The sequence below is a fragment of the Giraffa tippelskirchi genome, chromosome 5 (assembly GCF_054371585.1).
Source record: "Giraffa tippelskirchi isolate mGirTip1 chromosome 5, T2T-mGirTip1v1.2.pri, whole genome shotgun sequence".
NCBI lineage: Eukaryota > Metazoa > Chordata > Mammalia > Artiodactyla > Giraffidae > Giraffa > Giraffa tippelskirchi.
In genome coordinates, this window is record NC_137279.1 from 76,352,080 (window position 1) to 76,377,318 (window position 25,239).

The following is a 25,239-nucleotide window of genomic DNA, read 5'->3' on the forward strand; positions in this document are numbered from 1 at the left end:
GGGATTAATAAATATTTATTCAGTCTGATAAGACAGAAGTTCCCACTCCCAAGCCCTTAAATGCTTCTCCCAGTGCCAACCACAATGCTTGAAAATTCTCCAGTGAGAGTTTGTACCAAGAAGCACCAGCTTCTCCCATCCCTCAGCAAGGGTGTTATAATTTCAGAGATCCCAACACATTAAGTAGTCCGCACACTGGCAACAGAGTTTAGCTCCTCTGGTTAAGTTCTTTCCGCCCACAGGTGCAGAGAGCAGCACCCTGAAAACACAGGACTTGGCTACTAAAGCATCCACACAGGCGGGCACCCTGGGGTCACCCAGCATCTGCTTCCTCACAGTGACTGGTGACTACAGCCCAGAGAGGGGAGGACGCCCCCACGTCACACAGCAAGTTGGGGGTACAGTCAGAACCAGAAGCCAGGCCCCTGACTGCGACGCCAGGCCCCTGGCCCTGCCCATCATGGTTCACTGGGCGCTCATTTGATGAGCAGTGAGGACCACTCTGGGTGAGAGCACACACATAGAAATGATTTCGAGAGGACAGCCGAGGCTGTGTCTCACAGAAGGCTCATGTCTGCACTGTGGGGCCCCCAGCAGAGACAGTCAATTCCAGGCTGAATCCATGCCTGCTTCCTAGAGGAGACAGTGATACTGGAAGTGGGCCCCGAAGAGTGAGCAGGGAGGAGCCAGGAGAGGAGGTCCTAGGCTGCATAAACAGCATCCACCCTGGGATTCAGGGGCCAGGTGAGTGTGTGCCGAGCTGCTCCAGACCCCTGTAAGGGAAAGGGAAGGAGGCAGAGACGTGCCCCAGAAAGGCGTCAGGGAGAAGCAGAGAGAGGGAGAGGGCTGGAAAGACCAGCTGCTTCACCTCGCTCTTTGGCAGAAAGCAGCCTCCCCCAGTCCCCGGGACTTCCCTACCCTTCCACCAACACAGGTCATCTGAAGATGTACCCACGTCCCCTGCCCCCAGCTCCTTACATCCAGAGGAGGTCTGTGCTGCACCTTCCCATAAACAGCCACTGCTAACAGAGACCTGGGGGCAGGCCACGTCGGGGCGCCCTGGATCTGGCTCTGTCAGGGAACAAGCTGGAGGGATCACCCATGTTCCAGATGGTAACACTGAGACGCAGCCTGGGAGACACCAGTCAGGGGCACAGCCAAGGTTAACACAGAGGCAAGGGGTCAGGGAGATGGCTTGGGGGCTGGAAACCGGGGTCCTGTGCTTGTCCTAGCCCTGTCCTGGTTCCCTAGCGGTGCTGTTTCTCATCAGCCTCTGTCTTCCCTGAGGGGTCACAGGGCCAGGCCAAGACAGGGCTGCTGGCGTCACTGGGTGCAGCCTTGCTTTCCCACAGCCATCCTTCTTCTAGCCCCCCCTGCTCCACGTCAGAAGCCTGGTCACCCTTCACCCACTTAGCTCAGTCCCATGGAGGGATTTATTACTGGCTGCCCCACCATCTGCCCTGTGGTTATAAATCAGGGCAGAGCAGAATCGTAGCCATCCCAAGTGTGCAGTGTATAAAAGGAGAGGGTGCTTCAGGGGACCCCAGAGCGAGCTGGGCACCCAGGCGAAGCGTGGACCAGTGCAGCAAGATGCCTCTCTGGGGACTCCTGCTGGTGCTCTGTGGCTCCTGCACCTTCAGTCTTCCTGCAGACACTGCCGCCTTCAGACGGTAACTGGGAGAAAGGGTGGGGGCAGAAGGGATCCTCACTTTCCTGACATGGGGGGTTTCAAACAAGTGATGTCACCCTGTCCTCACAGCCAGAAGGGCAAAGAGAGTTTTGGTCCCATTCAGAGAGGTCAGGTGACTTGCCCAATGTCACACAGCCAGCAGAGGCACTAGCTGGGCCTTTTGATCCTGGCCCAGAGTTTTCAATTCCTGCACAGATCACCATGCTAGGCACTTTGGGGGGACTCAGAGATGACTGAGACATGTTCTCTGCCCCTCGGGAGCTCACAGACTGATTACTAAGAAGAGTGTGGTATGGTTAACTCTACCAAGGAAGCAGGGCAATGTAGTGGTTAAATGCAAGGCTTCCAGAGCTGAATAGTCCTAGTTTAAATTCTGTTCCACTAGCAGTGCCAACTAACTCTGGAACCATGGGCAAGACCCTGAACCTGGCCAGGTCCAAGTTTGCCACTTTTATTTTCTAATGTTCATTTATTTGGCTACACTGCCCACTTGGATCTTCACGGCAGCAGGCAGGATCTTTTAGTTGTGGTGTGAGAATGCTTAGTTGCAGCACGCGGGATCTAGTTCCCTGACCGGGGATTGAACCCAGGTCCCCGGCATTGGGAGCATGCAGTCTTGGCCACTGGACCATCAGGGAAGTTCCAGTTTACCATTTTTAAAACAAGGATCATAAAAATACCTATTTTACAGAGCTGCTTTGAAGACTGAATGAGATATTGCCTGTAAATGCCTCAGTCTGGCACTGGCATGCTGTAAAAACCCAGCTGTTACCACCTCCAGGGGGATTATTACAGATATTAAAAGAAAGGCTGAAGGCAGCCCACAAAGGAGGAGGATTAAGACCTAACATCCATGGTTGGTGACAGGCCTTGAGGGAACCCTGATAGCTCAGCTGGTAAAGAACCTGCCTGCAATGCGGGAGACCTGGGTTCAATCCCCCGGTTGGGAAGATCCCCTGGAGAAGGGAAAGGCTACCCACTCCAGTGTTCTGGCCTGGAGAATTCCATGGACTGTATAGTCCATGGGGTCGCAAAGAGTCGGACACGACTGAGTGGCTTTCACTTTCACTTTCTTCCCTGAGGGAACAAGCAATTCTTCAAGGCTGCAGGAGCAGGGAGGTAAGTGGGAGAGGGCCTCCTAGAGAAAGGGTTTCACGCTGGGGAAGCAGATGGGACCAGAAGACCCGAAGTTAAGGAGCAGGCTTTCATAACAGTGGTAGTTGCTAGGCCTGTAAAAGGCTGAGGACTTCATAGGATTGTTTCCTGTGTCTCAGCTCAAATCATCCTCCCAACAGTCCCATTTTATAGCTGGGGACACTGAGGTTCAGGGAGGTCAGATGTAGGAGGCTCAGCCTGGGCACACACGGTGCCACGTGTTTCCAAAGCCTCTTTCCTCTGCTCCAGGGAGAGTAGCTGCTGGGCTGGGGGCGTGGTGTGCGAGACGGGGGGCTTCCCAGTGGCAGCATGTGCCTGAGCATGGCCCCCACCCCCAGGATAAAGGGAGGGAAAGGAAAAAAACACTCTTCCTTGTCTCTTCAGAACGAGAAGAAAAATGGAATTGGACCAGGGTGAGAGGGAGTCAGGCTTTGCAAATGTACTTAGAGGAGTTTTGCTAACTGGCATGAACCTCCTCACGCAAGGCTCTTTGGGCGCTCTGAATGGCAGATCCCATTCTCAAGGTGCTGTCATTGCCTTTTACACACAGATGCCTTTTACGTGTACTGAGCACTGGGCAACTCAATCTGCAAAGTGCTTACTCTCGGTGGTAGGTACTACCATTAAGTCCACTGTTACAGAGGAGGCCCAGAGGAGGCCCTTAGAAAAGGCCCAGAGAGGTCAGGTAAATTGCTTAGAATCAGGCAGGTAGGAGGGGATTCGAGCACATCCCCACAACCACTACGCCCTCATCACAGACAGCACGAGGCTGTGCAGCGCTAGTTATGCACATCCCGGGAAAACGGGGCAGGCTCCCAGGCAAAGGGGAGGCCAGCATGGGGACATGGGGCTTCCAGGAGGCAGGGTGCACGCTGGCCTTCAAGGGCTGGAAAGAGCTGGCGTGGGGGGTAGGGGGAGGGAAAGGGGAAAAGGAAGGGATTCTCTAAAAGGAGAGGGGTAAAAGGAGAGGTCCATAGTAAACAGTGGGAAATGCGCCCTCTCTGGGGTCAAGCCTTCTTGGTCCCTCCATTTTCCCATCTGTAAAATGAGAATAGTAAAGTTACTCACCTCAGGTGATGCCTGAGAATCAAATAGATCATAGTCGTGAAAATACTTTGCAGAAGAACAGACCATGTTATGAATGTGGCAAGTCATTTCTGTTAAAATAGTAACACCAAGCATGAAAGCTGCATTCACGTTTGTGGGCAAAATGCACGGGGCCTGAGAAGGAAAGGCTAGTGTAAGTACAGAAGAAGCAACAGGGACCCTCCAGACACTGGGCTGCAAGCCTGGGACCCCCAACAAACGGCTCAGGCTGTGGCACACAGCCTTCATGTTGCAGTCCGGGGACCCCTCTGTGGGAGATGGGCCAGTCAGGGCACCTCAAATCCCTGCTGCACCCACTCCTGAGTCACCTCACCCCTCACCACAAAGTGAGGACCACCTGCCTGCAAGATGGGAACGAGGGTGAGGGTGGCCTGCACAGTGTTGGGTGTCCGCACAGGGGCAGCTCAGGGTGACATGAGTTTCCCAGTTCTCTTTAACTCTGCCTCCCGAAGGTGACAGGAAAGTGTAGGGACAAGAAGCAGAGGGACTGGGACTTAGGCTCAGGAAGGCCCTTCTCCCAAGGACAGGCTGCACAGGCACTCTGGAGACGTCTGCCTCTCCCCCACCCCACCCAGGCCGGCCCCAGGGCCCTGGCCGGGCGCTGCCTGCTGCTTCCGGGAGCACTGGCTGTGTAGGCATGTGTTGCCACCTGCAGGTCACGCATGGCACTGCCTCACCCGTGCAGCCGTGAGGCGGGCATGCCCAGTCTTCACCTCCTTAGAGGGGACGTCAGTGCTGTTTCATCCTCTGTCTTCCCACCCGCTGGAGCCCCTCGAAGGCAGTGATGATCTTTGTATCTCTAGCATCCAGCGTGGTGCAGGCACAGAGTAGGTGTCCAACCTGTGATTGTGGAGTGAATGAATGAACAAATGACCCTAAAATGATAAGGAGCAAAATTAAACAAGAGGAGCGAGTTAGTTGAGGATCATTTAATACCAGCGCAGGTAACCACGGAGGTCTGTAAAATCTCCTTCAGGGACTTAAGGGCTCAAGAGTGATCCCTAGGTGCCTGGGCAAAGGTTGGGGTAGTTATATTAGAAGCTTCTAGAATCCTACCATTACTGTGGGAGGGGACAGAGCTCTTCTACTTCCCTTACTGATCATGGGCCAGGATCTTCCTCAAGAAGATGCCCTCGGTGCGGGAAAGCCTGAAGGAACGAGGCGTGGACACGGCCCGGTTGGGTGCTGAGTGGAGCCAGCTCACCAAAACTCTCTCCTTTGGCAACCGCACCTCCCCTGTGGTCCTCACCAACTACCTGGATGTGAGTGCCCAGCTCGGTCCCTTGCCCCTTCACTCTCTCCTTTTTCTTTTGGGCCTAAGGCTCTCTTTGACCTTTCTGAGCACCTCACGAAATTCCCATTTCACAGCTGGAAAGACTGAGGCACAGAGGGCCGGAAGGAGCCCAGAGGTGGGATCAGGTTTGGAACTCATGAATCCAGGCCCTGGGCCCACAAGTACAGGTGTTGGCGGGGCAGGGGCTCAGCGAAGCATCAGGGTTTCCTCAGGGCTTGGGGAACCTTCCTGCTTCACTGGCAGTACGTTTAATTTGCCCTTCTGTCTTACTGAGCCTCCCACTTCCTGGCAGGTCATGAGACACTATTAAGCCTCCGACTCCATCCCTGCTGAAAATGGAAGCCCAGAGGGGCTACATGGTCTGCCTCATCTCACCCCAAGTTCCAAAAAGCATATCAGGCAAGACCCCAAGGCTCCCCAAGCCCCTCAGGCCACCTCTCTCCTTCGCCCTGCAGACCCAGTACTACGGTGAGATCGGCATCGGCACCCCACCGCAGACCTTCAAAGTCATCTTTGACACAGGCTCCGCCAACCTCTGGGTGCCGTCCACCAAGTGCAGCCCCCTCTACATGGCCTGTGGTGAGACCAGGGACCTGGGTGCCTCCCCACGCCATTCCCCTGTCAGGCCTCAGGCCCAGCTCAGTACCTCCTGCGGCCCCCTGAGCTTCTTCCTGTCTGCCTCTGCACCCCCTGCCCCTGAGAGGAGAGAAGAAAATGTCTCCCATTGATCTGACATGACCATCGAGTAAAAAGCATGCTCCAGAAGGACTGAATTCTCAGACCCATTCCACAGCTCAAGCTCTGTCCTCCTTAACCTCAGGGAACTACTGAGTGCTTCCGGGGACCAGAGTCTTCTCGCCATCCTAGGGTTAGCAATTACTGTAAAGTACTTCATCTGAGACAAAATTCTCAGAGACATAAGCACATTACAGGGGCCCAAGAAATACAGTGCTTGATTAATTAAACACATTTTTCAAGCCTCCCAGCTCAGGGCCACCCTGTCTTTGCACTCAGGCCTCAACACATGGGCCACACCAAGCCCTGCCTCCAAACCCTTCCCTGGGCCTCTCGGCCCTGAGCCTATGTCTCCCCGGCAGAGATTCACAGCCTCTACGACTCCCTGGAATCCTCCAGCTATGTGGAGAATGGGACGGAGTTCACCATCCACTATGGATCTGGGAAGGTCAAAGGTTTCCTGAGCCAGGACCTGGTGACTGTAAGTGAGGCTGTCTCAGGTCATCTGCCCTCCTTGTTCCCAGACCTCCTGTGCCACCCTAGCACCCGCGGTTGCGGATGGTGCAGCCCAGCCCGCCGTGGGGGAGCACCCTCCTCTGCTACTTCTCCCTGGAGCTGCAAGCACCTGGGGCACAGCAGACCTGAGCTCCGGGCACAACCTGAGTGATCTGTGAGGGCCTCTGCAGCTAAGGCATTGGTGGAGCTTGTCCTGAGCCCAGTCTCCAATCGAGTAACCTGCTTGGGGTCATCCGGCTCTGATTGAGCTCTTAACCAGACCCTAGACTGAAATCCCGAGTCAGAGTCAGGGTCAGGGTCAAGGGTACTGTCAGCCTTGTGGTCAGGACCACTTTTGGAGTTAGGCATAGGTTTCAAGGTCATAGCTGAATTTAGAGTTTGGAATTAGGGTCAGTCCTGGTTCTCACTGTCACTTGGTCTGTGTCTGACCCACCTCCATTTCTAGAATTCTCCATTCACTGCTCTGGCAGAGTTAGGGTAGGGGTACCCATGGAACTGGGAGGAAATCAGTGTGAGTCCATGAAATAGGGGAAAAGGAGTGTGAAGGGCAGGCCTGACTGTAGTGCCGGCTTCTCAGCTTCTGTCCCTTCTAGTCCCTCTGGACCCCAACAGACCAGATGTGTGTTAGGAGGGCTGCTATGCACGTGGGGTTGATGAAGTGGTCACACCCTGGGGGGTGTGTGCCCCTGGGGCCCTTCGTGGGGAGGCCTAGACCGGACTCTGGCCAGGGGATGGGCCGTGGGCTTGGTCTCCCCTGGTGCTCCCTCCCACAGGTGGGTGGAATCACAGTCACACAGACCTTTGGCGAGGTCACGGAGCTGCCCCTGATGCCCTTCATGCTGGCCAAATTTGATGGTGTCCTGGGCATGGGCTTCCCAGCCCAGGCCATCGGCGGGGTCACCCCCGTCTTTGACCACATCCTCTCCCAGCGGGTGCTGAAGGAGGACGTCTTCTCTGTCTACTACAGCAGGTGGGCCTGGACTTGCGGGGCCGGGGCGGGGAGGGGCGGCGGCAGAGGCGGGAGAAGAGGAGGAGTGTCTGAGCCAGGACTGTGCTGTGTTCAGGATCAGGTGGTGTTCACTCCATATCCAGACGTATACGATCCAATATGGAAGCCAATGCTTAAATGAAAAGGAAATAAAATTAGGCATTCAAATTCTTAGTCACACTGTATCTTTCAACTACTCGGTAGCCGCAGTGACTACCGGCTGCCACGTTGGACTATACCAGTACAGCACGTTTCCATCTTTGCAGAAAATTCTTTTACTTACACTTTAGTTCAGCACTGCTCTAGAGCAAGAGAAGAACGCAGAGTGGGGGTAACGGGGAGTGAGGCATTGCCATGACCGCTGGGCCTCCCTGTGAGGGCCCGGCTCCTCTCATGTGGACCACTGACTTCATTCATTAGTCCTTTCACTTATCTGCTCAGTCCCTGACTCCACAAACATTGGACGCTGATGTGACAAGCCCCGTGCAAGGCTCCAGGGGTACAGCCATGAACACAGTGTACAAGACAGAGTCCCTGCCCTCACAGAGCTTACAGTCCAGCAGAGAAGACAGGAAACATTACAATCTGATGAGCAAAACAGGGGACATGAGGTTGAAACCCTGTGCTTTCAACTCCAGGCTGAACTTATGTGCAGCACAGCCAGGCTTGGGGAAGCTACCCCCAGCTGTGGAGCAGAGTTGTGATCTGCCCTGAGCTGCTAGGTACGAGCTGGAGACAAGGGATCATAGGTGTGAGAACTGCAGGCAGTAGCAATGAGGACAGAGGGGAAGGTCAGCGTCCAGAAACATCACAAAGATAAAACGGAAAGGAGTATCTGGTTTGGCGAGAGAAAGAGAGTGACTGAGAAAAGGCCACCAACTGGCAGTCAGGGCAGTCTTGGGAAGAGCTGCTTTAGAGGCTGGGCAAGGGCGGATGGCAGGCAGTGCAGAGGCAGGTGTGGGTGTCAGGGAGGGGAAGGCCTGCCCTGGGGAATTTGACCAGGGAGGGACACAGACATGGCTGCGCAGAGGAGCAGGGAGAGACGTGCAGTTGTCTGTAAATGCTGGAGGATGCCCGAGGACGCTTGCAGGTGGGAGAAGCAGCCAGCAGAAAGTGAGAAACTGAAAAGGTGGGAAAAAAGAGGATATAATTGAGGGTAGAGGAGCCGAGAGGCCACAGAATGGAGGAGAATCCCAGCAAAGAGGCCTTGTTGTGGAGAGGGCTTGCCTCTTCCTTTACCCTGGGATGAGATGGAGGAAACGCCCAGAGAGATCATGAAGTGTTGGGAGAGAGGTAAGGGGAACTTGTCTAGCACAGATGCACAGGTACTAGATTTATAATGATGCAATTAGTGCACTTGAACCAATAACGTGTGTGACCTACACGCTTACAGGTGCACACACACTTGCCTCCTATTAAGAGTGCTGGAAAACCCCATCTCTCTCTCTCTCACACACACACACACACACACACACACACACACACACACATATGAACCATCCCTAAGGTAGACCCTGACCTGTGGGATGCATCATGCCATCTGGAGCAGAGGAAACCAAGGGGCATCAGCTTCAGATGGGGCACCAGAGGCCCTGGCTCCAGTCCCCCATTCACTGCCCGCGTGACTTCAGCGACTTTCCTCCTGGTGACTCCACTGCTTGTAGGGTAAAAAGAATGTGTAAAACCACCCTGCCAAACAACAGGTTGGTGGGGCTCACCTGAGACAAAAGCTTCCTTTCTGCTGTCTCTTTCTCTGCAGAGATTTCACGTAAGGAGATGGAATGCCCCCACTTGGCCCTGACCCTCCAGAGCACCTGGCCCAGAATCACACATGCCACCTGACCCAAACTCACTGCAGCGGGCCAGGCACCACTGACGCCCAAGCGCTCCGCCCACCCCCACCCTCCTCACGCCCCTGCCCACCACCCCAGCAGCTCCCAGGGGCCCATCCCAGGTCCCACGCACCTGCTCAGACCCCAGTGAGGGTGGGGTCGATCTGCATCTTGCACGCATTCTGCCCTGTCCTGTATCTGTTCCTCCCCTGTGACCTCTCTGGGGAGGCTTTACTGGGTGCCGCTGGCCCATCCTGGAACCACCTCTGACTGAGCTTTGAGGACGGGCAGAGAGGTGGAGCAGCGGCCTGCTATGCAGCGCCCTAGCCTCGCCGCCCATCCCTGCTGTCTCTGCCGACCCTGAGCCTGGGCCCAGCCTCCCTTGTTGCTGGGGTTACTGAGTCCTGGAGGCCGTGGCTCTCCACGATACTCTAATCTTCCCTTTAGGAGTTCCCAGTTGCTAGGGGGAGAGATCGTGCTGGGAGGCAGCGACCCCCAGTATTACCAAGAGAATTTCCACTACGTGAGCATCAGCAAGCCTGGCTCCTGGCAGATCAGAATGAAAGGGTCAGGACCCTCAACCCTCTTCCCTCTGAAAGTGCTGCTGCTGCTGGGGGTGGGCCTGCAAGGGGGCCGGGCTGCCGCCCTGCCCTCTCTCTGAGTGCAGCCCTTGCTCTCTGCCTGCTTGGTCCTGGGAGGGGACACAGAGATGATGGGTCAGGGGGTAGGGGGCAACGAGAAGAGGTGGAGGGTCACTAGGCCATGTGCTGGGGTGGGCAGCACCCTCCTCTTTCAGCTCACCATGCTTCACCGCGTCCCCGGATCACCAGCATGGCCTCCCAGCACCTGCCCGCACTCAGGAAAGCTGTGCAGCTTGGTGGTGCCCCTCAGCCTTGTGTTCAGCTGTCTGTCTGACGCTGTCGCCTCCCCCAGGGTGTCTGTCAGGTCGAGCACCTTGCTCTGTGAGGAGGGCTGCATGGTCGTAGTGGACACTGGTGCATCTTACATCTCGGGCCCCACCAGCTCCCTGAGACTGCTCATGGAGACCCTGGGGGCCAAGGAGCTGAGCACGGATGAAGTAAGGAGCTGGGGGGGGGCACCAGGGAGGAGGGCGCACCACCCGGCCCAGGCCCCTGGATCACCCCAGGAGGCTTTGGTTCCGAAGGGGACCATTTCCAGCCTTCCTCTCCTGCCCCTCACGCTCTCCCACATGTGGCCTGGGCCCTGGAGGGGGGATTGGGAAGCTAGGGGCTGTGCCCACCCCTCTCCGGCAGAGGGGCCAGGCCACGAGCACAGGGCTGCATCTCCTGGGGGACCTCCCACACTCAAAGGGGCTCCTGTGACTCTGCCCGCTGCCAGTATGTCGTGAGCTGTAACCAGATGCCCACACTCCCCGACATCTCCTTCCATCTTGGAGGCAGAGCCTACACACTCACCAGTGCGGACTATGTGTTACAGGTGAGGCTTCAGTCTGCTCCTCGGAGACAGGGAGGAAGAGGGGGCAGGGGCCCTCAAAAAAAGACATGCCATTATGCACAGATTACCTGCTAGACCAGCGGTTCTCAAACTTGGCCGCACATTAGGGTTACCTGGGAGCTTTTAAAAATCCCAGTAACAAGCCACGTCCCATACCGATTGATACCTCTGGGGGTAACTGGGCAATAATGTTTACAAAACCCCCCAGGTAATTGCAGCATGCAGCCAAATTTGGAGATCACTGTGCTCATCTCCTGATCTCGATTCTGATCAAATGTCCCCAGTAATGCTATCTGCTTTTTATACTCAGTACGTTTAGAGGTGTTATTACCTTGTCTAGGACCAGAAGCTCTGCCAGACTGTAAGCTCCTGAAGGCAGCGCTGTGCCCGATGTACTGTTAGCAGCATCCAGCTTAGTGCCTGCCTCTAGGAGGGGTGTGATCCATGATGGTTGAAAGGGCCAGGATGTGATGGAGGCCCAGTGTGGATGGGGCACTGGTGGGCAGATGCTGCTGAGGAGTCTGGCAAGGTGGTTATGTGCCAGGCAGTAGAGGAACCCTTTTGCTTCCTGCCAGGACCCCTACAATAATGATGATCTGTGCACACTGGCCCTCCATGGTATGGACATCCCACCACCCACTGGACCAGTCTGGGTCCTGGGTGCCAGCTTCATCCGCAAGTTCTATACGGAGTTTGATCGGCGTAACAATCGCATTGGCTTTGCCCTGGCCCGCTGAGGCCCTCTGCTGCCCTGCCCTGCCCTGGCCCAGAACTAGAGCACTCTCTGGGACCAGCCCCCAACCCCTGCCTGTGTCCTCACTCAGGGAGGTGGAGCTCCCCCCAGACGTGTGCCCTGCCCCCAGCACTGGCACTTCCCTTCTTTGAGGACCACAGAATAAAGACTTCATGTTCCCAACCCCACTGCACCTGGGTTCTCAAGAATTTGAAACAGGGAAGTTCAGTGTGTAATCTTGTGCAGACAGGAACATGACAGAATGACAAACTCACAAGCACAGGTTCCTGCGTGCAGGGCTGAGGCCACCTGTCCCACGTCGGCAGGGTTCAGACGGAGTTGTTCACACTACCCTGGGCGGGAAGTTTGCAGAGAGCCAGCCCCTGGAGAACCAAGGCTAACGCTGTGGCAGTGGACTGTAGACAGAAAGATGCTCCAAGCTCATGGAGGTCAGCCGCTAGTCAGGCTCTGTGCTTCCCATGTAGCCATTTAACATGCCATCTAAGGCACTAACACCTAAAAACATAGAAACCCAGAGGTCTGCCTGATACTCCCTTTGTACATGAGGAGAAACTGAGGCTCAGAGAGTGAAAGCATTCGGCCAGGATTGCTCAGTGACGTGTGAAAAATCACAACTAGAAGGCTGCCCATCTGACTCAGACCTTGGGAGCTTCCCACCTTCCCATACACAGGTGAACCTTCACAGGTTCAGAGCTTCAGCCGCCCCGGTATGGGCCCGGGTGCACAAGCACACAGATCCTTCCCCTGCACTCTTCCACAGCACAAGACTTGGGGCTCAGGCCGAGGTCTTCTCCCACTCTGATGCCTTGGACTGTCTGTGGGAAACGTGTAGCTTGGGGAGTAAGAGACCGTATCCGCCCGAATGAAGCCACTGACACTGTCCCTCTTCATGACAGCTGCTCACCCTTCTTCTGACTGAGAGAAGTGAGGCACTGAGGGGCTCACCCAGACCCCAGCAAACCTCACACCTCTAGAATTACCGCCTCTTGGCATTGCATGGAACACCAGGACCTCTCCCGGGCAGCATTCCCACATCTGTGACATCCCTGTGCAGAGCCAGGAGCATGACTCTCTGGGTCTTCTTGCCTGCTTAGCCGTATTTCCTCACTGCAGGAAGGCTTGGAGTCAGGGTCCTGGGCTCCCTGACCTTAAGTAGCGCCCCCCACCAACCCCCGCCCCGCAACATCTTCTATCTTATTCAACAAGACAGCCATATATGGCTGTTTACATTAAACATAAAATTGAATTAAATGTCACACTAGCCCCGTTTCAGTCGATGGACGGTTACATGTGGCTGGTGGCCACAGCCCTGGACAACTCAGAAACAGAACACCCCTCAGCCCAGAAGTCCTGCGGGGCCCAGAGGGATTCAGGGCAGCGAGGACAGGGGCCTTGCGGTTGGGAGGTTCCCGAAGAAGTGAGAGCGGCGACGTGGGGAAACAGGCACTTTCCTGGGTGGCGCGCGAGCGCTCTCCCACGCCGGCTGGTGACTGAGGTCCCCACGGGCACTCCCGCCCCGAAAATGCATCTCCCCAGTCTCCCCCTCCCCGCCATCCCAAAAGCCTACTCCCGCGGAGCCTCTTGCAGGAGTCCAGGGACTGGGGGCTCAGGTGGTGCCGCCCAAGCTGACCACCTGGGGGCGGTGGAACCTCCACACCCCCGGGCGGACTCCGGGCGCGGCCGGCGCTTTCCCCGGGCCCCGCCCCGGTTACCCGGGGGCGCGGCCTCCGGCAGGGCGGGAGGGAGGAGGCCCCTCGTGGCCTCGGAAGCCGGGGAGCGAACCAGGACTACCCCCTCCGCGGCCCGGCCCCGCGGCCCGGCTCCCACGGGCGGCCCCGCGCGCGGCTCCCCGGCGCGGCCGCGGGGCTGCAGGAGGCGGTGCCGCCCCGGGCCGGCCCGTGACGTCGCGGCCGCGGGCGCCCGGCCCCGCCCCCGCCGCGCCCCCGTCCGCACCGCGCTCCGGGGGCGGGGCTGCAGGGGCCCGCCGTGCCCGGGCCGCCCGGCCCGCCCTCCTACCTGAGGGCCGGGGCCACCCCCGCGGCGCGCATGGGGCATGGAGGCGGCGGCCGGCGCGGGCCGCGGGGCGCCCCCGGGGCCCCCGAGAGCCGCCGCCGTCCCGTGCTTCGGCATATCGGTGGATCAGGACGACATCCTCCCGGGCGCCCTGCGCCTCATCCGGGAGCTGCGGCCGCGCTGGAAACCCGAACGAGTCCGGACCAAGGTAAGCCGCGCGGGCGGGCGGCCGGGAACACGGCCCCGCGGGGCTGCACCTGGGCTGCGCGCACGTCTGGCCGAGCATCCCTCCTGGTGTGGGTCTCAGGAGCGCGCGCCGCTGCTGCACGCGAGTGGGTGAGCTGGCGGCGTGCCTGGGTCCTTCTTTCTCTGTCTCGGTCCCTTAGCACAGCCAGGCTCCCCGCTCTCTCGGCCCTGCACACGCACCCCTCCTCTCCGGGCCCAGGCGCGCGGGAGGGCCACCTGCTTACTGTCAGCGCGCGCGCGTGCGGGCCCCACCCCCGGGCGCGGTGTGCGCGTGCCCCCCGCTGCCCAGAAGCCGGTGCCCACCCGGCTCTGAAAGCTGCGGAGGCAGGAACTTTTAAGGCTCCCCCATACTCTCACGCAGGCATCAGTGCCCCCGCTGCAGCACAGAGTAGGAGCGAAGTCTCTGGGCTCTGAGCTGCTCCTGCTGCTCCGGGGGGCCACCCTGTGGAACTCCCCGCGCCCGGTGGAGAGCCTCTCTACTGCCTTGAGCTCTGGCTCAGCACCCCCTACACAGGGCACCTCCCTGCTCTGCTGGGCACAGGCGTAGGGACACAGACACGGGCAGAGTCTCTCACTGAGGAGTCCCAGGCTGACTCCCCAGCAGGCCTCGGTAGAGGGTCCTGAGCTGCCTGTGGGGGCTCCTGCCTTGAGTGGGCACCTGCGGCTTGGGCTGGAGTAGCCCGAGCTCCGCGCTGGTGGGCCTGCTGGTGGGAAGAGGGAGGTTCAAGACCTGTGAAGGCTTACAGACCCTTTCCGGGAGAAGGCGAGTGGGTAACCTTTTCACAGTAAAAGACCGCCTTGGTGTAAAATTGTCAGGCCATCAAGCAGGCCTGAGGTTAATTCCAGCACTGGCCTAACATGCTGCCTTCCAGTCCCTCCACACTCTGCGCCTCAGTTTCCCCACCTTTTCTTGCTTCAGATGTCCCCTAAGGCCCCTTCCAGCCCTCTCACTGTGTACCCCATAAACTCCATGGTTCCCTCCTCCTTGTCACCCTGCTCAGAGAAACTGCTCTCCCAGCCCAGGATCTTCTGTCTGTCTCTTCTGGCCATAAGGAACTCTGACCACCTGGCCCTGGGGTGGGTGCCAATCTCAGTACCCTCCTGTACCTCTGTCGCTGGGTGGGGCAAGAGGGATGGCAAGGGGCCTTCTGCCTGGCAGGCAGAGAGATGAGAGGTGAGTTAGGTCAGGCTGCACCCGTCCTAGGCAACTCCCTGCCCCCTCTGTGGCACTCTGGTCCACGGAGGTTTCTTTTAGGGCTTGGTGGGACTTGGGGTAGGAGGTGGCGGGGGCAGGCTTCTACCCGCCAAGTGGTGTGAAAATTCTTCAGTGGCCAAATCCCATTCACCAGAGGCAGACCCAGGAGAAGTGTCTCTGGGCTGAGCCCAAGCTCCTGTTTCTTTCTTGAACTCTCTGGTCTGTCAAAAGCATTGGGAAAGGGTCGGGGGTTAGGAGCAGTGCTGAGCTCTTCACTAAACGAGAGGGCTAAAGGATGCGGGTGCTGTGTGATTGTGCCCAGCATTCAAACCACCAACTCGTGCTGGGGCTGGGGCAGCACGGGACGCCTTGCCTGCCCCACACGTCCCTGCACTACCCTCTCCCCTGTGCCAGCGCTTCACTGATGGCATCACCAACAAGCTGGTAGCCTGCTACGTGGAGGAGGACATGCAGGACTGTGTGCTGGTCCGAGTCTACGGGGAGCGGACGGAGCTGCTGGTGGACCGCGAAAGCGAGGTCCGAAACTTCCAGCTGCTGCGGGCTCACGGCTGTGCCCCGAAACTCTACTGCACCTTCCAGAATGGTCTGTGCTATGAGTACATGAGGGGCGTGGCCCTGGGGCCAGAGCACATCCGTGAGCCCCGGCTCTTCAGGTAAGGAGGGCACCCGGGGTACCGTTCATCTCCAGGGTTCCATAGGCCTTGGGCTTTGAAACCTTTGGCCAGCTTCCCTGGTGGAGCGGAGTCCGTGAAAGAGTCTTAAGATCCATGAACTCCTTGAAATCGCATGAAACGTGTGTGTGTGCTTATATGCCTTGCTCTGTGGAGAGCAGCTGTCGTTTGTCTCGATATTCAGTGAGGTCTGCTAAAAGGATGTGTTCTTGGGGAGGCAAGCGAGAATTTTGCTGAATGTGAAAGCAAAGGGGGATCTGCTTCCTGGCCCATGCCTCAGCCCTCCGCCCACCCCACATCTGACCTGGAAACATCTCAGAGCCTTGGAAGAGAAATCCGAGCCAAATTCCCAGAGTGCTCAAGGTTTCCTGCTTCTCCCCTCCTGCCAAGAGCCCAGGGACTCCTGGAGAATGGGCCTTACCCTGGGTGAGCATGGCTGTACCCGCCCAGAAGGTGCCAGCCCTCTCCCCACACGAGCTCTTTCTGTCCTTCCTGACAAGGTGGGAGCCCAGGTTGGGAGACTGCTGAGGCTTCCTTCCAGAGACTCCTAAGGACTTAGACCCCTTAGGGATCACTTCCTATTAAATGCCTGGATGTGCAGGACCCAGGAACTAGACTTAACCTGTGGATGCCTCAGTTGGGAGTCTGGAAGGGGGAGAACAAAAGAAGAGCCCGTCTGATGCTCTCTTCTTACCGTGCTGGGCAGGGAGGTCGGGCAGGATCCTCCTTCCTGCCATGCCCATGGGCAGGGCGCTCAGACCGCAGTGAGGCTGGAGGCAGGCCAAAATTTACCCCAGACACCCCCAACAGCAGCACAGGGGTCTGCTTGAGATCCGTGGGATCTGTCCTGTCCCACCTAAGTGGAAGAAGCTTTTCAGCTCTCGAGGGGAAACAGGAAAGCCCACTTAGGGAGTAGACCCAGAAGCATCTTTGCTCTGTCATCTGCTACCCAGCTAACCCCAAGTTAGTTGGTGCCCCTGCCCTATTTGCAGCGAAGCCCTAGCAGGCCCTCTGGGGACTTGGAAGAAAGGACTCTGAGAGCACTGCCTTTTGGGCTGGTTGGGCCCTAGGATATTCACATGCAACTGTGTGTGTGCGGGGCAGGGGGGGCGGGGGTGAGGATGGAACGTGCAACCCTGTGAGAGGATCTTCTCAGGCTGCAGGTGACAGGTCCAAATGCACACAGCTAGAGACGTGAGGTCAGAGTGGGCTGAGGCGGGGCGGACCCCATCCTGACTCCTCCCAAGTCCCCCCCAGCTCTCCCTCAGCCCTGTGCCAAGAAGCTCACAGATCAGCGGGTCCTCCCCATCCCCATTCTCCCGCCGATGCTGCCCGGCATCCTCCTGTGGAAACAGTTACCACTGTCGGGAATATTGCAGATGGATTTAGGTTTGACAAGAAGAACTTTACACTTTGGGGCGAGTCAGAACTTGGGATAGAGGCAGGAAGCAGACGCTTCCTCGATGATTCCCTAGGGCAGACCATTGTCCTTCTGGTGAAGGTGGATCTCTGGGGGAAAGGCAGGGCAGAGGCGCAGGAGCCACCTCCTGGGTTTCCCTGAACCTCACCTTCCAACCTCCACGTGATGCTTTCATGCTCTGCAGCATAAAAATGCTCAGTGTTGAGGTTACTTTCTTTGCTATTCCAGACAACAACCCTGCTGATATTCAAGGAAATGCCCTGTTAAGCCTCTTTGCTTTGGAATCTTCCCTGGAGTAGGGGAGCCCCGGGTTTCAGGTCTGCATCCCTGCCTTGCCCAAGCTCTGGCAGGCTCACTCCTGTCCTAGGGCCTCTCGCCTCTGAGAGGACAGCTTTCCTCTTTCACCCATTTGGTTGCTACCATGGCTCCTGCCCCTCCACTGTTTAAGAGGTGAGAGCCTTGGGGGTTTGTGGGGGAGCCCCTAGTCTTCCCCACTATCCTGATGGGTGATGGCTGCTCCTTCCCAGGCCCTGGCGGGTGGAGGGATTGTCCCTAGAACAACTTAGTAACAAGGTTTCAAACAGCCAATGCCCTTGTTGTCTTTCCCAGTAATTATTATTTGAGCAGCAGGCAGAGGCAAAGGAACCTTGAATGTTGGAGGCTCACAGCTGGGTGAGGGGTGGGGCTGCAGGAGGGGGATCTGGCAGAGGGTTGGAGAGCCTGCAGGGGTGCGGGCCTCAGAGGCTGGGCTCCTTATCAAGGCCTTCCCTCTCTGAGCTCTCCGTCCTCTGTCCACTCCCGCCTTCTTCCAGCAGCCTCCCCAGCTCTGCTTTCTCCCCTCCCACCAGCCCCTGCTTCCCTCCCGGGACCTTGGATAATGTCCACGGGAGAACTTGAAAATAGAACACTGGTTTGTTTTGCGTCCTTGGCACCCAGCCGCCAGCATCGACTCCTTGCTGCAGAGGAAGGGGCTGTCCAGGGCCAGCCTGCTTCCCTCCCCACCTTGGCCAGGCTGATAAGAGACGTGCATTGCTCCTCTGTCTGGCATCACCACCCCTGATTCCTTGGGGCCCGGCATCTACCTTGCTCTGATGGCATGGGTCTGAGTCCAGATGGGGCGGGGCAGTGGGGTGGGAGGGGTTCCGCCCCCATGCCCAGGTGACCCCTCTGTCCTCGAGGTTTGCTCTGGTTACTCAACCTTGTGGTGGGGCAAGGTCCCTGACCTGTGGCAACAGCCCACTGCTTTGCCCTTTTGCTTTCTGACACTGTCCCAGCTCTGTTGGGGAAGGGGGGCTGCTGGGCTGAAGGCCTTATCTCGTTTTCACGTCCTGAAGGTCCCGAGACCTTCTTTCTGCAGGGCCGAAGGCTCCTGACTTGTGATAGTCCTACACTGGCCCCACTCTCAGACTCTGCTCTTCCTGTTTTCTGCTGTAGGCTGATCGCCTTAGAAATGGCCAAGATTCACACCATCCATGCCAATGGCAGCCTGCCCAAGCCCACCCTCTGGCACAAGATACACAATTACTTCACCCTTGTGAAGAACGAGATCAACCCCAGGTATGAGGATCTCAGAGAGCCTGAGGCTTCCGCTGTCGCTGCGGTGTTAGCACGGCCCTGGCCCAGCCTGCCTGACAGACGGTTTAGCATCAGTCCCAATTCCTGGGCCTCTCTCTCCACGCAGAGTGTGGCCAGTCCATGAAATCTCAGGAGCTTGTTCCTGCAGTTTTGTCCTTACGAGCTTATTTCTCCTTCAGTTTTTGGTTATGGCAGGTACTAGGATTGAGGACGACATTTCCCCATTTCACCTGAAGGATGCTGAGCTCAGAGACTAGGCTTTTCCCAGGGTCGCAGGGCTAGTCCGAGGCAGGGCTCTTGTTTCTGCAGGGCCCTTTCTCCCTGAGCTGGCTCCGAGCCCTGGGGAGGGATGGCCTGGCCCTCTTGAGAACAGTGTGGGGCTCAGCTCACCAGCTGACAAGCCCGGACACCTGTTGACCCCACACGGCTCCAGGACCTGGTCCCCCACCTTGTTCAAACTGACAGCTGCTGCTACCTCACTGCTCTTCCCAGGGAGGGCGTGCTCTGCACCTCCTGACATTGCCTTCCCCCCCCCGGTAAGATGCAGTTCCCTGGATCTTTCCTTATGCTCTCTGGCCAGCAACCTGAGATCCTTCTAGCCTTCAGATCCCTGACTCCCCAGCCTACCCTTGAGTGCTGAGAAAAGGAGGGAGAAAAGATTGAAGTAACCCCTGCCCCCACAAAGGCCATAGTGCGTCTCCGATCCCTCCATGTTCCCCACTGGGGTGGAGCATCACTCTTTTCCAAACGTTCATGGGAGCAGGGTACAGGAGAGGTCTCATGGAAGGGCGTCTTGTCCCCCTCTAAGATAAGACAGTAATTAACCATCCCGATGATGCGTCTCTGTCACACGCATGCACTCATGACTTTATCGGGATCCTCCCTCTCACTGATTATTAAGCACCACCTGGGGACTGTTTGTCTAGGACAGGCTGTGTTCAGACCTTCTATGTCAGTGTCTCTGGGACAAGGACTGCCTTCCCCCTGTTCTAGGACTTGAACAGCACCCAGAGAGCAAGACCCTCTGATCAGCCAGCCTCCCACTTTCACTTGACAGATGGAAAAACTGAGGCCCAGAGGAGAGATGGGCTTGCCCAACTGATCAATGGCAGTTCAAGGACTGGAGCCCAGACTTGATGCTCAGGCATGGCTCTTGTTTCTGCAGCTTCTTTGGACTGTACTGTCACTTAAGACGGTGACCTTGTTGAGAGGGGCGTGCTCTTTGAAGAAGAGCTGTCTGACCTTTTTCTCATCACACCTTCGACCTTGGGCGAATCAAGTTGCTTAAGCTGAGCCTCTTGAGGGGATGGATCCTGCCCTAAGCTGTCGAACCTGCCACAAGCAGGACAGCGATGAGCAATCATTTGGATGAGACGAAGCACTTGAGTTCCCGTCATTGCCTAATAACCCTGATTTAGGGTTCACCTCACAAACACTGACTGATTGGACTTTAAAACAATAAAAATACTTGAAGGGGAAGTGGCCCTGCCCTCAAGGAGCTTAGAAACCCTTCATGTAAATAGGAACCGCCTGTGCAGGGAATGTAATGTATGCATGAGAGGGAGCACCAGGGAACGTCTTCTCGGCAGAGGTAGATGGATGGCAGAGATGAGAAGGGAGGAGAGGCTTGTTTGTGGATGAGGTGGCTGGAGCCAGTCTCTAGGAGGGACTGGGGGCAGGTCGTGGGAGATGGGACTGCAAAGGGGAATTGGAGCTAGATTGTGAGGGGCCTTCATGGCGGGTAAAGGAGCCCAGATTAATTTAGCAGGCAGTGGAGTGTCATTGTGAAGGTGTTACACACCTTCACCTTGTAAGGAGCTCATTGTAACGGGCAGACTTAGGTGGGAGTTGGGGGCTTTGAGGCAGGGAGGCCAGCGAGGGGAGTGTTATAATCTGATGGGCAACGTCTAAGCCTAGGGTCCCTAAACTGGAGCACGAGATCCCCCTGGGTGCTTGCTTCATGCAGATTCTGAGCCTAACCCTGGAGGTCAGTTGGGAGGTCTTACATTAGACCCTAGGAATCTGCACGTTGACAGGCTCCCCAGGAGATCTGGGTGGGGGATCAGGGAACCGCATCCCAAGGAACGTTGCCGTGGCAGCTTCACGGGGGAGACGGAGGACAGGACAAGAGATGAGGCAGACCCAGCGGGATGGGCGTGTAGTCTGGTGCTGGGTGGGGGCCTGGAGGGGCCCAGCGTGGCGGGGATGTGAGCTGATCACTGCTTCGGGGCAGCAGGAGGAGGTGCCCACGGGTTGACTGGTATGTAGTGTGAACACTTAGAAAGTCCTTTCTCCAAGGAGATGGTGCCCCCCCACCAGCGCACCTGGATCAGAGAGCTAGGTGGACATGCCCAGGTTTCCCTGAGGGGGCCTCCAGCCCCTTCACCCCCTCTCGCTGCCTCTGAGGGACAGAGGAGTCGGAGGAGCTGTCTGCTCGGGGTGTGGATGTTTCTGCGATGCGGCAGTGGTTACTACTCTGCCATCCGCTCTGCCTTGAGAGATGTCAGGGCTGAAGGTAGCAAAGCTGGCGATGTTTCCATAGCTCAGGGGAGGGAAGCAGGGCAGCCCACAGAGGAGGCGGAAGGTCTGGATTGTTCCCACAGTATAAGGAGCAGCATGGCCTTGGGGTGGCTAGTGTAGGGGTCAGACAGGGGTCAGGGCCTGGGCGGCAGGCATCTTGGATGGCAGAGACATGTTTTTCAGGCTAAGACCTGGGCAAACCAAAGGAAGCCTCCTAATTCTTATCTTTGGATGGTCAGTTCAAGGGGGGGAGGCGGGGAGGAATCTTGAAAGAAAAGGGTGCCTCTTAAGAAAAGCCAAGATTGAAATGCACCTTATGCAGACCTGTCAACACAGAGACATTCCTGTGGGAGTGAGGGGCGGCCTCCCCCACCCGGCCCCTAAGAGACTCGCAGACTCCGAGTGGCCAGTGCAGAGCCTCTGAGGGGCACTGACCCCCCCCTCAGTGCAGAGGCTTGGCTTGGGTTTGGATTCTTGGACATGCCAAGGACTGCTCTCCTTAGGTGAGGGAGTAGAATGTCCCGGTGTGTAAGACTCTGGAGGTGGGAGGAAGCCTCTGCCCTGAGCCTCAGTTTCCCCCTGGAGCTGGATTGGAGGCCTCAGATGCTCTTTAGCTTTGGCCCTCTCAAAGCCTGGGGGGACCTCCTGCTTGTCCTTTTACAGGGCCATGTGAAGGTGCCTCAGTCGCTGAATACCCTGCGTTCTGGCTTCTGGGCTGAGTGAGGGCCAGTGGGGCAACCTGTGGGAGAGTCAGCGAGGACACATCTCATTCTCAGCCTCTTGCACGTATCCCTGCTGTCCTGGACAAGAAAGCAAATAGGAGTCACATGAATGGAGATAAAACCCCAGAACCACCAGTGGGTGGAGGGGAAGAGGCTGGGTGTTGAAGGGCTCTGCTAACTATTTGGTTTTCAGTGTACACAGACCTGTGCGCTTCTCAGGACCAAAGTTCAGAGCATTGGTGCACAGGACACCTGCATCAGCTTCCCCATGGCCTCTGAGAGCATCGTTGACTGACCCGTTCATTCATTCATCGACATGTGCCTTTAGCAGAAGTGCTTCCCGTGGGCCACAGGGTCGGGTGGGCTGAGGGACAGGTGGGTCCTGCATCCACAGATATGCATCTTCACTCCTGCTCTGGACTTGCCCTTACACGTAGGGGGCCGGGGCAGGGCGACACACCCACAGTTCAAGGGGGAGGAGGTGAGTTACTGAGGCGCAAGAGAACACGTGTTTTTCTATCGAAAGGCCCTGGTATTCCCTTGGCCTTGTAGACGTGGGGCTAAGAAGCATTTTTTTTTTTTTCTTTTGGCTTTCTTGTGTAGACCTGAGTGGTCTCTCTGTGCAATGGGAAGCTAGTCAAAATGGCCTCAGATCCTTTCCAACCATGTCACCAGCTGCCAGGGCAGGAGGGAGACACAGCTGGATGCCCCTCTGCCTGCTCAAGAGGGCCCCAGTGCTCCAGCCACCTCCAGGGCTCCGTCCCTCACCCACTGGAGGGATTCTGGGCTCTTCTTTAAGAGAGCTACATCTCCCCCTCGAAACTGTTCTGAGAAGGTCTATTTGCATCCCTTTCCTGCCGCCCTTCTCCTTTCTGGGATAACTGAGTTTGGACGTTCATTCTCTCCCCTCTGACACCTCCTGTGCCTGCATCCTATCTCCTGCTCCCTTTCATGAAGAAGCAGGACGCTGTTCAGTCAGGGACTTCTACGCTTTGCAAGTGTTTCCGTGCCCATGTGTTAAATAGCTTCTCAGAGTAACCACAGGAAGTCAGAAGGACAGGAAAACGTTAGTGCCATTTTACATGCGACAAAAGTGAGGGTTTGAAAGGCCGACTGTTTGTCCAGGGTCCCTGTGCAGTGAGAGGCGGTGACGGGGCCGGAGCCCGGGACGTCTGAGGCTGAGCCTGCCTGCTCTCAGCCCCTCACCTGCCGCCTTTCTTGCCGCTGCGCAGCCTGTCCGCAGACGTCCCTGAGGTTGACGTGCTGGAACGGGAGCTGGCCTGGCTGAAGGAGCACCTGCCTCAGCTGGACTCCCCTGTGGTGTTTTGTCACAATGACCTGCTCTGCAAGAACATCATCTATGACAGCAGCAAAGGTACCGCGTCCCGGCCCCGGGGGGCAGCAGGCCGCCGGCAGCTCGATCAGCAGCTTCGGGGTTTCACTCCTCAGGCTGGTGCTGGACCAACAAGGGGAGACCTTCTGCTGTAGGTCTCAAGTTGATTTGTAGGAAAGAAGTGAAAAAAAAAAATTCCTGGTTAGAAAAACTTTACCACAAAAGAACTCAAAATTACGGTTTGTGGAGCCATTCTCCCCGACAGTGAAGACGTCCTGGCTGCCCTGAGCCTTCATGGAGAACGACCTCCCTGAGTTCCTGACCAGCTTCACCCCCACAGAGTCCTTAGCCTTATTTTCTGGTCCTCAGCCATACTGAGGACCGTGCCTTCGGATGAGGGCCCAGCTGGGTGAGAGGGGTAGCTGGAGCTGGGCAAATGGACACTTGGAAGGAAGCAGCTTAGAAGATGGCCACTGAGACACTGGGTTAGGCTGGGTTGCTGCAGAGCCCCTGAGAGTCAGCGGGGGCACTCCTGAGGTCTTAAGACCCTGCCTAAGCCCTGTGTCCAGCTCTGGGGCCAACCCTCCCTGCCTCTCCTCTACCTCACAGGTCATGTACGGTTCATCGATTATGAATATGCTGGCTACAACTACCAAGCTTTTGACATTGGCAACCATTTCAATGAGTTTGCAGGTGAGAAGGGCGTTACTTTTTGGCCTATGTCCAAGACACCCTCCTTGTGATGGAGGGCCAGGTCTGGGGAACTGGGGGAGGGGGTTTGGTTAATGGAGAAGGGAGGCTGGACACTCCTGTCCTCAAGATATCACAGCTCAGCGGAGGGGTGGGCACAGCCTGCTTGAGGAAGCCCCAGGTCTCAAGGTGGGGAGGGGAGTGGGTGGATCCGTGTACACAGAGCAAGCCCCGGCTAGCCCATGTGGCACTTTGGTACACATTTGGAAAACATGCCCTCTATGGGGACCCTGAGGATGCTCAGCTTGGCAGGTAAGATAGAAAGAGATCCCTTCCTCTGGGCAGACACAGCCTACCCGCTGCTCCAGCGTAGCTTGATGTCAGCTGCCACTCACCCCCGTCTGGGCTCCTTTTGGCCCAGTACAGCCCGTGTAAATGGGGACCCTGCAGGCAGAGGAAGGGCAGAACAAGCAGCAGGTAGCTATTGGCCTGGTGGCCTGATGAGATTAATTGTGGTGGAACTAGTTCAAAGTGTGTACCCTGCAATTTGACTCCCCAAGTTCAGTTTTTGGCTTTGTTGCTGACTAGCTCTCTGACCCTTGGGGCAGGTTCCTTACATTCTCTGTGCCTCTGTAAGATGGAGAAGATAACAGCGCCTACTTCATTGTTTCGATGTGTGATACACACACCAGCATGGCACACACTAAGCCCCAAGCCTGCTGGCATCAGTCAGGGGAGCGTTCAAAGGAGGCTGGAGCACCTTAGAAGAGGTTGGATGAGGGGTATGTCCTGGTATGGGCTGTCCTTCCATACAGGCAGGTGTGTACAATGAAATCATTTGTGTAGAGGAAGCAGGGCAGGTTTTTCCAGCTTGAGGGCTTAATTGTTAAACAATTTGATGAGGCTAAAGAGGCAACTAGTGGATGAAGGTGGGCACTGGGATGGGAGGGACATCCCCAGGCTGGCAGTGTGGGGTGCAGGGGGGATGTGACCAGTCCCCGTGGCTTTGGAGAGGGAAGGCACCCGCCCCAGCCTCAGGCACCCCCCAGCCAGCTGGGCCAGTTCTTCCCCTTCTGGAATCCCAGGTGACCAGGGCTGTCAAGCTCTGTACCTGAGGGTGTGACTCCCCGGGGTGCCAGCGGCATCCAGAAACCCACAAGCAGTGGGGCCTCAGCTGGGTAGAGCAGCTGAGCTGTGGGGTGTGCCCTGGAGCAGAAGCTGGCACCGCTGAGCACTGGGGCTGGGATTGCTCAGTTGCCAGACCCACCGGCCTTTCCAAAGTGGGT

At 57.1% G+C, this 25,239-nt stretch overlaps 2 protein-coding genes and 1 long non-coding RNA gene across 9 annotated transcripts in view; 2 read left to right on the forward strand and 1 right to left on the reverse strand.

Annotated features, from left to right (window-relative positions):
* LOC145507709 (uncharacterized) lies at positions 1-14,031 on the reverse strand. Of its 3 annotated transcripts, XR_014055043.1 has the most exons (8): positions 13,260-13,403; positions 10,119-12,042; positions 9,005-9,142; positions 7,297-7,618; positions 4,630-4,792; positions 3,914-4,066; positions 979-1,674; positions 1-773 (listed from the first exon to the last, which is right to left on the reverse strand). It is a non-coding gene; the product is annotated as an uncharacterized LOC145507709 (long non-coding RNA). The 3 variants fall into 3 exon arrangements; XR_014055045.1 differs by lacking the exons at positions 979-1,674; positions 13,260-13,403 and adding an exon at positions 13,818-14,031 and having other exon boundaries at positions 9,005-9,139; positions 11,802-12,042; XR_014055044.1 differs by lacking the exon at positions 979-1,674 and having other exon boundaries at positions 9,005-9,139; positions 11,802-12,042; positions 13,260-13,440.
* On the forward strand, positions 440-11,709 carry REN (renin). Of its 2 annotated transcripts, XM_081495020.1 has the most exons (10): positions 1,579-1,670; positions 5,064-5,214; positions 5,702-5,825; positions 6,344-6,462; positions 7,271-7,467; positions 8,334-8,342; positions 9,765-9,884; positions 10,251-10,395; positions 10,677-10,775; positions 11,369-11,709. In XM_081495020.1, the coding sequence occupies exons 1-10, from the start codon at positions 1,591-1,593 to the stop codon at positions 11,528-11,530; spliced, it is 1,206 nt and encodes a 401-aa protein (XP_081351146.1). In that variant the 5' UTR covers positions 1,579-1,590; the 3' UTR covers positions 11,531-11,709. The 2 variants fall into 2 exon arrangements, with proteins under 2 accessions (XP_081351145.1, XP_081351146.1); XM_081495019.1 differs by lacking the exon at positions 8,334-8,342 and having other exon boundaries at positions 440-1,670.
* Positions 13,579-25,239, forward strand: part of ETNK2 (ethanolamine kinase 2) — a 17,510-nt gene continuing 5,849 nt past the window's right edge. For 2 of the 4 annotated variants that reach the window (XM_081495022.1, XM_081495026.1), the window contains exons 1-5: positions 13,579-13,768; positions 15,416-15,675; positions 18,548-18,670; positions 23,163-23,305; positions 23,873-23,956. In XM_081495022.1, coding sequence (XP_081351148.1) covers positions 13,601-13,768; positions 15,416-15,675; positions 18,548-18,670; positions 23,163-23,305; positions 23,873-23,956 — 778 coding nt within the window. In that variant the 5' untranslated portion in view covers positions 13,579-13,600. Of the gene's footprint in view, positions 13,769-15,359; positions 15,676-18,547; positions 18,671-23,162; positions 23,306-23,872; positions 23,957-25,239 lie in introns of all 4 variants that reach the window. The other 2 variants (XM_081495021.1, XM_081495025.1) reach the window with 2 other exon arrangements.